Source organism: Melospiza georgiana, chromosome Z, assembly GCF_028018845.1.
Source record: "Melospiza georgiana isolate bMelGeo1 chromosome Z, bMelGeo1.pri, whole genome shotgun sequence".
Lineage (NCBI taxonomy): Eukaryota > Metazoa > Chordata > Aves > Passeriformes > Passerellidae > Melospiza > Melospiza georgiana.
In genome coordinates, this window is record NC_080465.1 from 32,875,006 (window position 1) to 32,890,459 (window position 15,454).

The 15,454-nt window shown below is 42.6% G+C and overlaps 1 protein-coding gene across 1 annotated transcript in view; it reads right to left on the reverse strand.

Moving 5' to 3' along the window:
• Positions 1 to 516: 516 nt before the first annotated feature.
• ADAMTSL1 (ADAMTS like 1) overlaps positions 517 to 15,454 on the reverse strand; it is a 307,052-nt gene continuing 292,114 nt past the window's right edge. The window contains exons 25-30 of the mRNA XM_058044542.1: positions 13,092 to 13,292; positions 11,922 to 12,102; positions 8,673 to 8,880; positions 6,612 to 6,721; positions 5,517 to 5,737; positions 517 to 3,723 (exon numbers count right to left, since the gene is read on the reverse strand). Of these exons, the coding sequence (XP_057900525.1) occupies positions 3,617 to 3,723; positions 5,517 to 5,737; positions 6,612 to 6,721; positions 8,673 to 8,880; positions 11,922 to 12,102; positions 13,092 to 13,292 (1,028 nt within the window). The 3' untranslated portion in view covers positions 517 to 3,616. The remainder of the gene's footprint in view (positions 3,724 to 5,516; positions 5,738 to 6,611; positions 6,722 to 8,672; positions 8,881 to 11,921; positions 12,103 to 13,091; positions 13,293 to 15,454) is intronic.

Genomic DNA, 15,454 nt, shown 5'->3' on the forward strand with positions numbered 1-15,454 from the left:
TTTCTTAAGAAGAAATGTTGATTAACTTTGTTCTTCTTTCCTCTCATAATTCAGACCACTACTGCAATTCCTTCTGCACATACACCTGATGCTTCAGGTAGCTGGCAGGTCCATTACTGAAGGCAGCAGCAACCTGTAAGGATAGACTGAATTAACAGGTATTTCTTCAAGCCATAGATTGCTGAGGAAAGTTATGTCTTGAAGCATTGATACTTAAAAAAAGGCGTAAGCTTTTATTGATCTTCATGGTCCTTGTACCAGCTTTATACTTCTGCAAGAGCAATAGGGGATAGCCATTAGCAAATAAGAATAAGGCAAGGCAAATGGAGAATTAAAACATATCTCCAAGATATCTCCGTTCTGAGGGGCACAGAATCTTAATGTCTGAAGAGTTTTGACAAGGAGATGAGACATCTCTTTTCCCAGGGCAGGTACATCATGTGTACTTTGTGTAACAGGTGTGTGCTGCTATCACAATAAAGAATAAGGACAGAGAACTCCAACAGCTTTGCTACTTTGGCTTTTGTTTTTAAGACTAAAAAACAACACGTCAGACAGTTGTAATTAAATAAGTAAGCCGCATTACTTGTACAAAAAGTTATATAAATACAAGTTTGCTGTTTTGTTTTCTCTTTAGAGAAGGAAAGCATCCTTTTAAAAAATAACCATAATCCTTATATTACTGAGATGCTGCCAAGTCACAATTCAGAAGACAGACATGTGAAATTAAGTCCACACTGTGCAGAGACAACACAGTGGCCCCACCAGATCAGATCCTTTGTGTTTATCCTGTGCACAGTTACACAGATACAATGGAACATGTGATAGCTTGAACATATTCTGCTTTTACACAAAAGAAAATCCTTCCCCATGCTGCATTTTGTTAACTAATGTATCAAAAATATCCATCACATGGTCATCATCATCATTGCTATTATTATGTTATTAAGGAATTGTCCTTCATTCCATGCATAATTATAATTTCACAAGTTAAAAACATCATCCCTCCCTCATGTCATAATCTATAAAGCACTCTGTGCACAGTGAAGCAGATCCCCAATTAAATGCAAGTGCTATTAAAATTAAGAGAAATACACTATTACTGTTGATTTTAGAGGAACAAAATTCTGGGGAGATTAAAAAACAAAATAGTTTTATCTGGACAAAATAATGTACAATTATTAATATTGCACTTTTTATACAAGAATTCCTAATAAATATACAGAAAAGATATACATTTACATACACAGAAAGTAATTCTTTTTTTTTAAATAAAAAGTTGCACTGATACTTATTTTTGAAGACCCATTTCTACCAAGAGTGTTCACTCCCAGATATGTTTTGAAGTAAGCCAATTTGAGACAATTAATGTCATGAACCTGACACTGACCTCAATAATGGATCCCCAGTTTTACTGATAAATCCACATACCATGAAAGCTGTACATAGCAGTACTTGAACAGCATTTCATAAATACACCACAAGGCACTAGCCCCAACAGGAGTTACAGGAGAGGCACAACCCAACCTTTCATTTAGAGAAGGTCTTGAAGCAAAACCTGAGATCAGGTAGGTCCCCTCTAAAGTTCCACAATTGTCAAACTCTCTTCTTTGTAGATTTCCTCTAATTTTATTTTATTTTTTTCTGAGCAGAGCAGAGAATGTCCAGGAACTAATATCATGCAGCACTTCACCAGCTGAATATCCACTGCAGCCGGCTAGGAGGACTCATGGCCTGCATGCAAAATCATGCTGTGAGTGTGATGTTTGAGTCTCATTTTTTAGACTGTACCTTCAGGGTGTTATACATGGACTTAAAGACCTGCTTTCTAGCACTTGTTTTGTTGTGGGAGGCAGCTGGAGAGGAGCAAATTTCTTACAAATTATTTGCATTAGTCCAATGGGGCTGATGCTAAAGTGATTCTGTTTCAACTGAGTAGTAACAACCATGAAAATTCAGAATAAAGTTCTTTTCCTACCAGTTATCCAAAAGGCCTGGCTGCCAGGAAAGAGAAATTTCACGTTAACAAAATAGAAAGACCCACTTCAAGTTCTTTTCCAAAACCCCAGGTCTGAAAGTACCAGAACTTTGGGAAGTAAAGGACCTTTTTTCTAAATAAGTGTTAGTAGGATGCAGTATGCAAAGTGTCTCTTGTTTATCACATATAATTTCTTTCTTTCCTGCCTATGCTCTCTAGGGAACAGTGTTTGCAGGTCTGTACTTAAGTCTGTCGTCATACTTGTTCTCCTTTTGCTGGTTAATTATTTACATCACCACCACACCTCTGTGCTGAGCACAACCCTTAAGTCCCCAATTCTCCCTCACAAGCTCAAACTGGAAACACTTGCAGGTGTATTTCAGACCCACTTTTGTTACAGAACATTTTTCAGCTTCTCCAGACACCAGATCCTCAAAGATCACAAGGATGTCCCTTGCCTGGTGTAGGAAGGAGAGAGGGGTTTAGAAATTAAAAGGGCTTCCCATCTTGGATGTAACAAGTAAGTTTATAAAGCAAACTCACGTGCTTGTGTTCTCAAGGTAGTCTAAGAGGGATGAGAGCTGCTCGGCAGAAAAAGACCTGGGGGTGCTGGTCAACACCTGAGTAAATGTGAGCCAGCAGTGCCCAGGTGGCCAAGGTTGCTAATGGCATCCTGACCTGTATCAGCAGCAGTGTGGCCAGCAGGAGCGGGGCAGGGATTGTCCCCCTGTACTCGGCACTGGTGAGGCCACACCTCAGATCCTGTGCTCAGTTCTGGTGCCCTCACTGCAGGACAGACACTGAGGTGCTGGAGCATATCCAGAGAAGGGCTACGGAGCTGGTGAAAGATCTAAAAGACACATCCCATAAGGAAAAACTGAGGCAGCTGGGGCTGTTTAGCTGGGAGGAGGCTCAGGGGTGACCACGTGGGGCTCTCTACATCTGCCTGAAAGGAGGTTGTAATGAGGGGGTGGTCAGCCTCTTCTGCCACGTTTCAAACACTAGGATGAGGAGAAATGGCCTCAAATTGAGAAGGGGAGGCTCAGACTAGATATTTTAAAAAAATATTCACTGAAAAACTGTCTGGGCATTGGATTAAGTTGTCCAGGGAGGTGATGGAGTCACTATCTCCAGCAGTGTCCAAGAAGAGTCTGGATGTGGCACCCAGGGATAGTTTAGGGGTGGGTATGGTAGTGTTGTTAATGGCTGGACTAGATAAATCTGAAGGTCTCCCTGGACCTTCATGATTCTGTGATTCTGTAATATGATGCTAGGTTTTGACAGTGGTCCTTTTCCTCTCCTATCTCTTGGTGTCTCCTGCAGGCATGTACACAGATTGAGGGGAAGCCCCACTCCTCTCATACCCATTTCTTGGTGTCATAGGTCTCTCTGACTCTGTGGTCTACCCTCATGACCATGTCTATCTGCATTCTGTCTCCCAGATTCATAGTAGGGAAAACTTGTCAAGTCCCTTTACAACAATGATTTGTTAAAGTTTTTTTTTTTTTTTTTTTAAAGGGAAATAAATAAATAAAATGAAAAAGATCATTCCATCCATCTGTATTTTCTGCAAAAGCCTTTGCTTAGTGAAGAAAAGGCTGTGATCCCCTTGTTCCTCCATTTTCATCTCATCTGTCTTCAAGATTTTCCACAAGTCCCACAGCAACGTGACTTAAATTGGGTGAGCTGGCACAGTTTGAGCTGCTTCACTTTCTCACAGTACCTTGTGGTGTCTCTGCATTCCACTGCCAAAGGGGAAACAAGAAGAAGAAATGGTGATAAAGTTACGAACAAAGGGTTTCTTACCCGAGAACATACATCCTTGGGTGGCCAAGAGCAGAACCTTTGTGTTGGGAAGTCATACTGTGAGCGTGAGCTTGACTTGCTGCAAAGACCAAATGCAAGTCCACAGGATCGGTGAAGAATGAGGTAGGCAAGAAGAAGAAGGTAGGCAACATTTACTTTCAAAGCCTGGGGAAAGGGCTCCTGAAGCTGCTCCGACACTGCCAGTTTGTCATCAGCATTTTAGAGAGGCTGTAGGAGTTTCCTAACAGTTAAACCAAAGATGAAAAACTAAATTAAACTGGATACTTGTTTTAGTAGGCAGGGACACTTTGGCCAGCTTTGCACACTTGAGGAGTGTGCAGTGTGTGGGAGTGTCACCCCAGCTGACTGGGAGCGGTTTTCAGTTTTTCACAGGTCAGAAACCACTCACCATGAAGATGTTAAGACACCTTTTGAACTCCAGTAGGGCTTAGGTTCTGGTACCACTTGTACAGTTTTTGAGACCCACAGCCTCTTGCTTTTTAGTTTGGAAACTGTCCAGTATCCCTGCAAGCCCCTGGGGTTTGGGACACTTCTGTATAGCAGAAAGAGGCTGGAGCATCAGCAAAGGTCCTGCTTGACACCTGTAATCTCCCTCATTGCTTCAGCTTCCATTAGGGCCCTCCAAACTCATGAGTTTGGACCTCATAGTCCACTTTGCTGAGAGGGAGCATCAGAGCTGGTGTGAATATAGGCAAGCACATGTGGGTTCTGCTACTGCATCTGCAATGATTGCAAAGCAACTGGCTTGCAAGATAGAGGATGCGAGCATAATTTCCAAACAAGCATGCTGTCTTTTGTCTTTTGTTAATTTCATTTTTTTTTAATTAGTAACTTTTCTAGTTCCCTGACAGGCCCAATTTGTTGTTTGTAATCTGAAAGAAAGCAGTCTTGCCTGCAGGATTTCCCATAATCCACATACCCACTGGATTTGGACTACAACCATAAGTCTGGTTGTGATGTGTTTTTCCTTCTGTCTGTACCATTAATGGAAGGTTAATAACAGAATCATAGAATGGTTTGCATTGTAAGGGGACCTTGAAGTTCAGGTAGCTCCAAGCCTCCTGCTGTGGACAGGGATGCCTCTCACTGGACCAGGCTGCTCAGAGTCCTGTCCAACCTGTTCTTGAAAACCTCCAGGGATGGGGTATCTACAGCTTCTCTGCAAAACCTGTGCCACAGTCTCATCACCCCCACAGTAAAGAATTTCTTCCTAATATCTAAACTAAAACTGCTCTGTTTCAATTTGAACCTATGCCCCCTTGTTCTGCCACTACATGGCTTTGTAAATAGCTTTTGCTCCATCTTTCTTCTAAGTTCCCTTCATGTACTGGAAGTCCACAAGTGGGTCACAACCCTAAAACCAGGACTGTACAATCCCATTTCCCTCAGCCTTTTGTCAAATGACAGGTGCTCCATCCCTCTGATCGACTTGGTGAACTTTTCCCAGAAGACTGCATGAATTATTTCTCATGCTGTTAGAAAGGAGACACAATCCCAGCACTAATACCGTTGCCAAAAGCCTCCACAATGGGCAGCACCCCTCTCTAGGATGCTGAGCTTTAGACACTGCGTTTTGCACAGGGCTGGGCTGGATGTTCCCCAGGATGCCCAGCTGCAAGGTCCAGTGCTGCGCTTCTGAGGGACGACTCTCCTGCCCCACTCGGCAGCCTCCCCTCCCTCCCTCCCTCTCTCCCTCCCCTGAGGCAAGTACCGTTTTCACAGGGTGTGATGTTGCAGCGCTGCCAGTTTGCTGGTCTGGGCCTCCAGGAGCAGTGGTGCTCCATGACGGGCCTGTTGGTGCGGACGTGCACGCAGTCCACGCGCCGCGACTGGAAGCCGTAGTTGCCGCACGTGGCCGTGCAGACGGTCCAGAGGCTGACCCTCCAGTGCACGCCACAGGCATCTGTCCAGCAGTTCTGGGTGCTCAATGGCCTGTGGGAGGAGGGAGGGAGGGACATCCACCTGTATGTCATATCCCAAAGATAATTCACCCAGAGTACTGCGCGGATCAGATCTTCCAAGGCTGCCAGGTGAGGCCAGCGCTTTTGGACCGCTCTCAAGGGACCTTCAGTGGGTGCACATTGGTATACCAACACCAGGCTAAATGACCATCTGAACTGTTTGAGGATTTGGCTGAAATGCCCTCTCCATGAAGAGCCAAACCAGAGATCTGCTAAAAGGTGAAATGAGTGCTGACCAATATGGTCCAGCAGGATTTGTAACTTTTTTATGGCTTTACAGTCAGTTATGGCTTTACAGAATAGAACAGAAGATAGTCTCACAGAGGATGTACAGGCACACTTGGCTCCTATTTATTTGTCACACAGGTAGTGAAAAACCAAGAGTGAGAGCCAACAAGCCAATTACATTAATATTCAGTCATGATCAATCATAATTTGTATACCTGTCTCATGTAAAGCACATGTCATTACAATGTTGAAAGTGGAGTTCATCTGCAGGAAAACAAAACCTGCAAGAAAATAAAACCTTTGTTTTCTGTTACAGCTTGTGTTTAAATAAGTGAGAAGACTGGCACCTTAAGAAGATACAGCACAGACTTGTAGTCAGGATTTGGCATGCATAGAAGATTTTCTAGTTTTTGGCCAACTGGCCTGAAGCTCCTAGGATTAAATAGGGAACTCCAGGCTGTAAGCCTGAAAAGATTTGTTACACATACTGTACAGGTTGCAGCATGACCTCTTTACCACATAGGGGAAACTGATAAGTTTTCAGTTAAGTCACTAGTGCATTGAATATCTCTGAAAAGGGCTGTGGGTTCAGACATAACACGTTTCTTGGTACCTACCTTGGTAAGGAACTGCATTGATCAGATGACACAGAAGTCCCATCCTTGGTCTGGCAAAATATCTGCCGGTGCTGTACAGCCAGTCGTGGTCCAATGCAAGGCCCATTACACTGCAAACACAGAAAATTCACTCAGGGGAGGTAAAAGACAGGGCAAGTTCCATTTTCTATAAAACTGCTAGTGAAATAAAGTGCATACTGCCATTCAGAGACTATTGAGAAAGTAAGAAGTTTCAGCTGCTTTCTGGACTCCGCTAGCTTTGAAGGCAGACTGTGCAGCCATTTTCTGCTCCACCTCACTCTCCTCCAGCAGCATTTAAACTACATTTCTGTATCTGCTCTCTAGATTCATTAACTCTTCTCTTCAATAATTTAAATACATCTGTTAGGGGTAATTAAATGCTGTCATGCCATTAGCCAAGAGCCTATGATCCATACAGGAAATCTCAATACACTACTTTCACTGTGCATTTTGCGGCATGTGAATTGGCCAAGTAACTAAGAATGCATTGAACCAAGGACATATTCCACTCCATTGAAAAATTTAAAAGCATTGAAGGACAATAAACAAAAGCAGGAAGCATGAGGAGCACAAAAGATATGCAAGCTTTCTCCAAAATTAAGGCCATCCTAACATATTCAAGCTTAACAATTACATTTCAGTTTAACTCTCCTAATCCTCTCCTTTGATTAAAATATAACTTGGTATAGGTATGAAGCATGTATTTCTGCTATTTTAAAATTGCATCAACTATTGGAAACTGGTTTTTCTAAGTGTGTGGAAATTATATCAAAGAACAAACTGAAGGTTGAATAAGGGGTCATTAGTGTCAATCACTATCTTAAAACACCTTGGGATTACACAGTGGAGAACAAAATGCCAGGAACATTAAATGAAGGAAAGGAACTAATTCTAGAGATAGGGCTAGAGCAGGTAAGCTGTTTATTTTCTTTGTGAGCTGGGAAAGCTGATTGCTACACTTGTGCAACAGGTGAGCTGATACCCCATAATACCACCAAGCAATGTACTACTGAACCAGTGTACATTCCTAACTACGTATAATAACCCTCTGGATTGGAGACTAGGCAGTATGCAACCATGTGGAACCTGAACCCTTTTTTTGTAAGATAGGTAGAATAAATATTATATCACAATGCATAGAGATTAGGTATAAAATTCAGAAATTAATTCTGAACGAACTGCCTGTCTCAGCTGAGTATGATATCATGGGGAGTAATATAGCCCATAATGGTTTTTGCAAAGATAATCCAATCCTTTCCTGAAATTTCATAGGGAGTGAAAATTTTCTTCTTTGATATAAAGTGATAATTCCAAGCTTAACTTGTATTACAATAACTCAATCTCCTTTCAAGATTTAAACAAAGGTGTTTTCAAGCAGTTAATAATTACACATTCTAGTAGCTGAAGGCACTTTTTACTATCAACATTATAAAAAACCCTGATGCAATGCAATCTGCTAAGAGAAAATCTGAAGATCTGCAAAGCAGCAGGAAGTAGTTTGAAAATGCTTTTAACCCTCCATTCTGCCTTTCATCATGAAGCAAGTCAAGAAAGCTCACACTTTTTGGTACTCTCAGGCAAAATCAGCAACTTTGTAAAAGTGAATTATTGCAGAGTCTTCCTGCCTTCAACCTTATCACAATCATCAGTCCTGAATCCAGCCAGTCAAGACTGAAGCACTCTCACAGGCTGGTAAGGGGAATTAAGACTTGAAGAACGCTATTTCCCAGATGTGTCAAAAATCACTGTAACAAGGAGCTGCAGACCATTCCGCTGGAGGACACGGGTCTGTAGTAAAAGCCCTGTTCATAAGCACGTTCATGTTCGTGTGTGTTTCTAGTGATTGTGAGAAGCTACAGAAATCCAAGCAGGCAGTGCATCAGATACAGAAAGAAGGACCTGAACAAATTGGTTCCCGCCTCAAAAGCCTGCAAACTATAACCTAAAGATACTAGGTTGAAAAATCGCTACTCTCATTTTATGTCTCTTTTTCTAGCCCACACTATGGGGCTGCCCTTGGAAGGTCACTTTGTTCCTTACCTGGCCCCAGGAGGAGGCTGCCCACTCAACACAGGGCTGCCTGTTGCAGCTCTGTGTGTCCACAGGGCGCTTGGACGCCTGGGCACAGGCCTCGTTGGACACTGGGATGGAGCTGCCTTTGGCTGTCAGGCGCTGGCACGTCACTCGCCGTGTCTGCAGGCCTCCACCGCAGCTCTGTGTGCAAGGAGACCAGGATGTCACCATCCACCTGGGAGAGACAGCAGAGCAGGTCAGGGAGCAGGCACATGCCTTGTCTGCAGGATCCTCAGCATCAACTGGTCTTTGTCAATTGGACCAAAGATAGGCAACAGTGGGTTGGCTCATTTAGGGCATGATCCTGGAACATCTCAGTGCCTTAGCCTCCCCCAGTTTTCACTGGGAACTGTTCAAAGGATGAAAATTGAGAAAACGGCAACTTTTTCATGAATTTATCTTTCTCAATGCTCTTTGGGCCCAGAATTAATTTTCTTGCCCTTAAAGCTGTTTTTAGAGGCTTAGTAAATACTTGTAGCCCTGGCAGAGGGGTTGGGCAAGTCAGCTCTTACACCATGGTGCCATGGAGGCCTCAGTCACAAGCTGTAGTACAATGCTAGGACTAGCCCAGCAGCATTCCTTAGTAGGGAAAACTATCTCTGTGTAATTGCTGGAGTAACTCACAGGCCACTTCAAACTTGTGAGAGAACAGTCAAAAGCCTGCTGGGTCCTGCTGGTACCTGCCTCCTCTGTTGTATCCCTGACAGCTGGCATAATCCAGAAAAGCCTGAACATTGCTCAGGAACAGTTAGCCCAGGGAAGGAAGGACACTGTTCCTCTTTCCTCTTAAGCTCAGACTATGCATTTACCAGCTGAGGCTGAGGCTCTGAACCCCTGTGTACTGGCATTTAAAAAATCCAGTCCAACTAGCTAAAAGGCTGTAAGTAACAGAAAATAATAGTCTAATGCATTTTGTCACTGTAAGGATCATTAGGTGAAACACTTATACAGTCAGGTTTGGGAAAGCCTTAGGTAGGAATAGGGAGAATGCAACTGATTGTTAGTTTTCTGAACAGTTTTATGGTCAAGCCGGCAGTTTGCTTCATTAAGTTTCTGGATACTTGGCAGGATCTGTGTGGTTTTGGGAGTAAAATACTGCCTATCACGTCTCTCACCAGCAGTGTTTATGATTACTTTACAAAATAGGCAACAGGCATTCCCCAGTCCCATGGAGAGACATCCGTTTCTATTTCTCTGTCTTCTGTGGGTGATTAACTCCAGTGGTCTCAGAAACAAGTATAAACAAACATATTCCCAACCTGGAAAACAAGAACACTGGTACTTTTATGCAGTTGGCTGAGGCTGAACCTGCAATTTCCGCACTGCTTATAAGGCTCTGGTCTGCATGTCAATCAACTTTTATTTCCAAGCTTACATCTCAGCAGTTTCTCAGGAGCTGAGGGAGGATTAGGGGTTGTGTTACAATTCGGGGAAGGTATAAAAAGACATAAAGCATTCCCATGGAATTTATTGTCAACAGCAAGGAAAACTGCTGCTAATGAGCATGTTTCATATTTCATCAAATCTCTTTTGGTTTCTTTCTTATGACTCAGCTGGCAACTCAGAAAACATTTGCCTGCAAAGAAGAGTAGGAATATATTTTAAAAGGTAATTAAACAGAAACTTGCAATATGCCCAAGACACAGCAAGAATGGTGAATCTGGCCACTTCTCATCAGGCTGCTTAGAACCTCTCCTTGCCTCAGTTTAGACTGTCATTTTTTAACACAAGTCCCAAATCACTGTTGAATGAGCCAATGTCTGTTGAATGAGGGAAGTTGTACTAAATTTCTCTTGAGATGCTCACTACTTTAAAGTGCTTGTATATGGGAACATAACACATCCAAATCGGAAATAAGGGAGAGGAGGGAATAACACCATGAAAAATATGGAAAAACATGTTTACACAACTCAGCTAAGGTGATACTGAAATGCAGAAGCAGGACATTTTTAATATGGAGGGAGCACAACACTACACTGACTCTCAGGATAAGCTCAAGACGTACTCTGCACCAAAGGGGGTCAGAAAAAAAAAAGACTTTGTGAGGGGCGAACTCAGAGAATCGTTTATGTTGGAAATGATTTTGACTATCGTCAAGTCCAATCATTAACCCAGCAATGTCAAGTCCACTGTAAAACCATGCCCCTAAGCACCACATCTACACATTTTTTAAATTTGCCCAAGGATGATGACTAAATTACTTCCTGGGCCAACTGTTCCAATGTTTGGCAACCCTTTCCATGATGAATTTTTCCCTAACACCCCATCTAAACCTCTCCTGGCGCCGCCTGAGGCTGATTCCTTTTCTCTTGTCACTTGTCACTTGGAAGAAGAGGCTGACTCCCCAGCTTACTACAGCCTCCTTTCAGGCAATTGCAGGGAGTGGTAAGGTCTCCTGGGCCCCATTTTCTCCAAGGTAAACAACCTCAGCTTCCTCAGGCACTTTTCATGGGACTTGTACTCCAGATGCTTCACTAGCTTCTCTGTCCTTCTTCTTTCTTATAGTGAGGGGTCAGAAATTGGACACAGTAGTTGAGATGTGCCAGAGGAAGATCTAGGTGTAGCCAGAAATTTTTCAAGCTGTCCTGGCTCATTTGTATATAGCAGTAAGTGAAAACCTGGGGACTACAAGGGTAGAGAGTTACAATTCCACAAACTAGCAGACTCCAAACAGGGGCAGAACTCAGCCCCCTTCATGCCTACTAGATCTTATGAGATGTGCCCATTTTACAAAAGATATTTTCACCCTGCTAAGGGAATACTTTGCAGCTGCAGCTACAGCTACAGTCCTGCCTGTATTGACTTCCAAGCAACAAAAGAATTCAGAATAAAATAATGAAATAGCTGCTAAACTTAGCCTCTTGTCTGTTATATCATTGGGCAAACTGCTATGAAGCCAAAAAAGAAATGATCCTTGAGTGACAAAATTTCCATGCATTCAGCGTTCAGAACAAGCATGAAATTTATGACCAACGCAGGGTGTGACCTAAGACGCTGCAAGCTGTGAATTCTCTTTCTACCTTATACCGTCAAAGTTTTCCACTAACACTGCTACAAAATCCCGACTGTCTCGATTTAGCACTCAAAAACTCCCTTTTAGCCACGACTTCTCCAAACAGGGGCCAGAGAAGCTGCAGTGGCGTGATGTCCCGCACAGAGAAGTCTTCCAGTGCATCTTAAATGCATGTAAGCTACTCCCACACGAGCCAGACGAACCGTGAAGGGCAGTCTCTCCTGTTGCACGCGAGGGGCTGCAGAGATGGCTGGGGGGTCTCTCTGCAGTAGGATGTGTTGACCTCAGCCCCATCCAGCAGGCACCTCAGCTGGGGCAGCTGCAGCCCTCTGTGGCCACAGGAAGCCGAACAAGGCGTCAGTCTGTCCACCGACCACCGGTACTCTGCCAGGAAGTGTGGGAGAGGCATGTTAGCACTGGAAAACTGACAGCAGGGATTTAATTAGAATGGAGAGGGTTCAGGAAGTTCTGCAGGGTGAAACACAGGGATACAGTGAAACGGAGATGCCTACACCTGCAAGGCACCTGATTCAAACCCCTGACTGCCTTTGGTGTAACAAACCCAGTTTTTTGGTGCTTAGAAGCATCAGGCATGGAAAGTTAATAACATACTATGGCAATTAAGTGAAGCCAGATACCAGTGAGCATCTGTATTTTTAAAGGTGTGTTACTTAATAAAGATAGGTTTCGCTGTAGCTCCCAGCAGTATCTGAGACTCTATCATCTTGAAACACCATCTCTCTTACCAGACAGTTCACACAGATCATTTGTGAAGATAAATGTGGGAATAGCAACACATGCACAATTTTATAGCAAAAATTGAAGGAAAAGTTAAATTCTTCACCTCTCCATCACTGACAATTGCAGCAATGAAAGCTGCATGTTCTGTTCCACCCCAGCTGCACCACAGTGTTGTTGTGGCTTTATCACCTTTTCTAGGAGATCACTAACAAAAACAGTTCAAGAACTTTTACAAGTGAAGGGTTTTCAAGGAAGAAGGGACTGTGAGACACTGAGCTTTGTGTATTAATACAGGGGCTTCTGTTTTAAGAGGTTTAAACCCTGCCACCTCCGTCTTGAATTTCTGGACAAGAAAATTGTCCAGGCTCAATGGACAACAGCTTGAATCAGGAAGGTGTGTTTTGTGCTCAGCAGGGCAGAAATATCCGGTGTCATTTTAGTAAAGTAAAACCTAAGACACTGTAATGTACCCAACAGTCCTGAAAGTCTATGTCCACGGCAAGACGTTATTAAGACACCTTTTTCCTGATTTCCATGGTGATGAATCCAGAGCGGAGAAGTTCAGTATGAGAAAGGCAGCGCAGGGAAGTGCATGGCAAGAGCTTTCCAGGGTGAAATGACTGAAGAGTTACCTTGTATAGCCAGGGTCATTACTTGTGTGAGTGAGCCAGCCTCATTCTGAGCAAGGCAGCTGAATTCACCATCGGTGAAATCACTGACATTGAGTATATGGAGAATCCGTCCTGCTGCCAGGAGTTGATGTTGCAGGCTGAGAGGCTCACCAGAGTAAAGCCAGGTGATGTTTGGGGTTGGATGCCCATCGACAGCACAACCTAAAAAACAGGTACATGAGAAAAACCTGCTGATCACTAAACCAGGTATATGCTTTGAAAGGGTCAAAATTAGGAGAAAGAGTTGATTCCATCCCATTTTCTCCTCACTTTCTCATAATGATAAAAAGTAATTCTGTAAAATCCAAAAGACAGATAATCTGCAAATTGGAAAATCTATAATTCGTTTGAAATTATTTATATCAGACCTTCTAATGTTCCCACTATTTTTGATTATCCTCATTTTGGTATTGAAAAAGGCAGGATAGGGGAGTTATAAACCTGGCATAAACTCAAGGACCATCCTTGAACATGCAATACAAATGCAACTTGATCGCCAAATTTGCTACATAAGCCACAGGACCACCTTCTTCTTACTCTTTCTTTTAAAAACATTTTAAAATGTTATTTATTGTTTCTGTTATATTAAAAGCCAGAAATTTTTGTTACACAAAAAAAAAAAAAAAAAAAAAAATCTGTTGGAAAACCAAACAGATAAAATTGAGCCTTTACAGGTTTGGCTTTGTTGAGGTTTGTTTGTTAGCTGGGTTTTTTTTTTTTTTTTCTTTTTTATCACACCAGAAACAGCAACTGAAAACACCCTGAAGTTCTAAAGCATTGTGTGAAATCTATGGATCAGCAGCACAGATGATGCAATTTAAATTCTCAGTGAGTTCCTTGTCTGTTGACCTGAAAGGAAGTGTATCTACAAGACACTTTTTACTGTAGTTCTCATATCAGCTGAAGGCTTTGCCAGCTTCTGTGAGACTCGTATAACCTGAGAAAGCCAGCTAAGTTTTTTGCCTATTTCCTGGGGAAAAAAATTAAGAATTAGGTGATTTCCACAGTGTAACACATCCCCACCAATTGCAGGGGTGAGGAGGCAGAAATGCTGTATGTGAGGGATGGCATATTTTACTAGGTGTGCTTCTGGTTTAGGCTTGTCCTGCACTGATATGTATGTCATTGAGACATGAAAGGTCTCTAAGTTTCTGCAAATGTAACCTATTCTGATGGTTAGTTGGTTGTACTGAAGCTTTATATATTTTTTTTAATATTAACATGTATGTGCATGAATGGCTATATTGTATACAAAATCCCTTCTGAAAGAACTGTCTTGTATAAGCAAACATAACACATATACATCAACTTTCACATGAGTACTGCTCAAAAGGAATGGGATAAAAAAAGGAAGAGTATGAATTTAAAATACTGTAAAGACAAAGGAAGAATCCATCAGCTGATATTTCAATACTGCCATCTCCGTGTAATTTGATTACAATTTATTATTCACTGAGACAAATGAAGATGTGAATGTGAAGTCTCTGCAGCTGCACGACACAATTAATAAATTCTGCAACATGACATTTTTGTTACTGCTCTTCTTTCCATTCTTATTGGTCTACCTGAGGAGAACTTTAACATATACTGGACAAGTAAAGTTCCTACAAGAAAATACCATTGCCATTAATCTGCTCAGGAAGGTTGAAGAGTTGATTTTCAAACATCATTAAGACCAAATCCTCGACTTAAGGAACTCATTACTTCATTTAGGAACCCTTGTGACTCTTGAATTTGGTTATACCCGTAAACTAACACTAGGGGACTGGGCTATTATAGCCTTTACTTTTCTACTTATTCCTAACTTTTTGCTAGGAATCATACTTCCAACCACACTATTCCTATGACAGAAGATACTCTCTTGCTCAGCAAAACTGAAGTTGTCTTGCTTATAGGTCAGAAGGTCTCACACAAGGTAGAAGATGCCAGTGGTGACCCGTGGCCATTTTCACGCTGAGGGGCAGATCCAGACACTGGGGAGAAACTGTCTGCTACTGGGGCTCTCACTGAAGCAGTGGCTACATGAGTCTATGCTGCTTCCCTGCTGCTGTCAAACCCTGCCTGTGTGCACAGTGGGGAAGGGTGTGGGCTGGATACAGCTGCCCACTGGGACTCATTCACCCCGTGAAACTGGTATTTCAGAGAGCAAGGGCTCCCGGGCAAAAGACTGACACGTGCACAGTAGACCCTGCAGTCACAATGACAAAGTTGTACTGGAAATGAACTAGTAAATGCAAGTAAGTGTTTAAAAATAAGGAAAAAGGGGGAATAAAAAGGCAGAAGGACAGAGTGCAGATTGCCCCCAGTGATTTCACCTCTTCCCT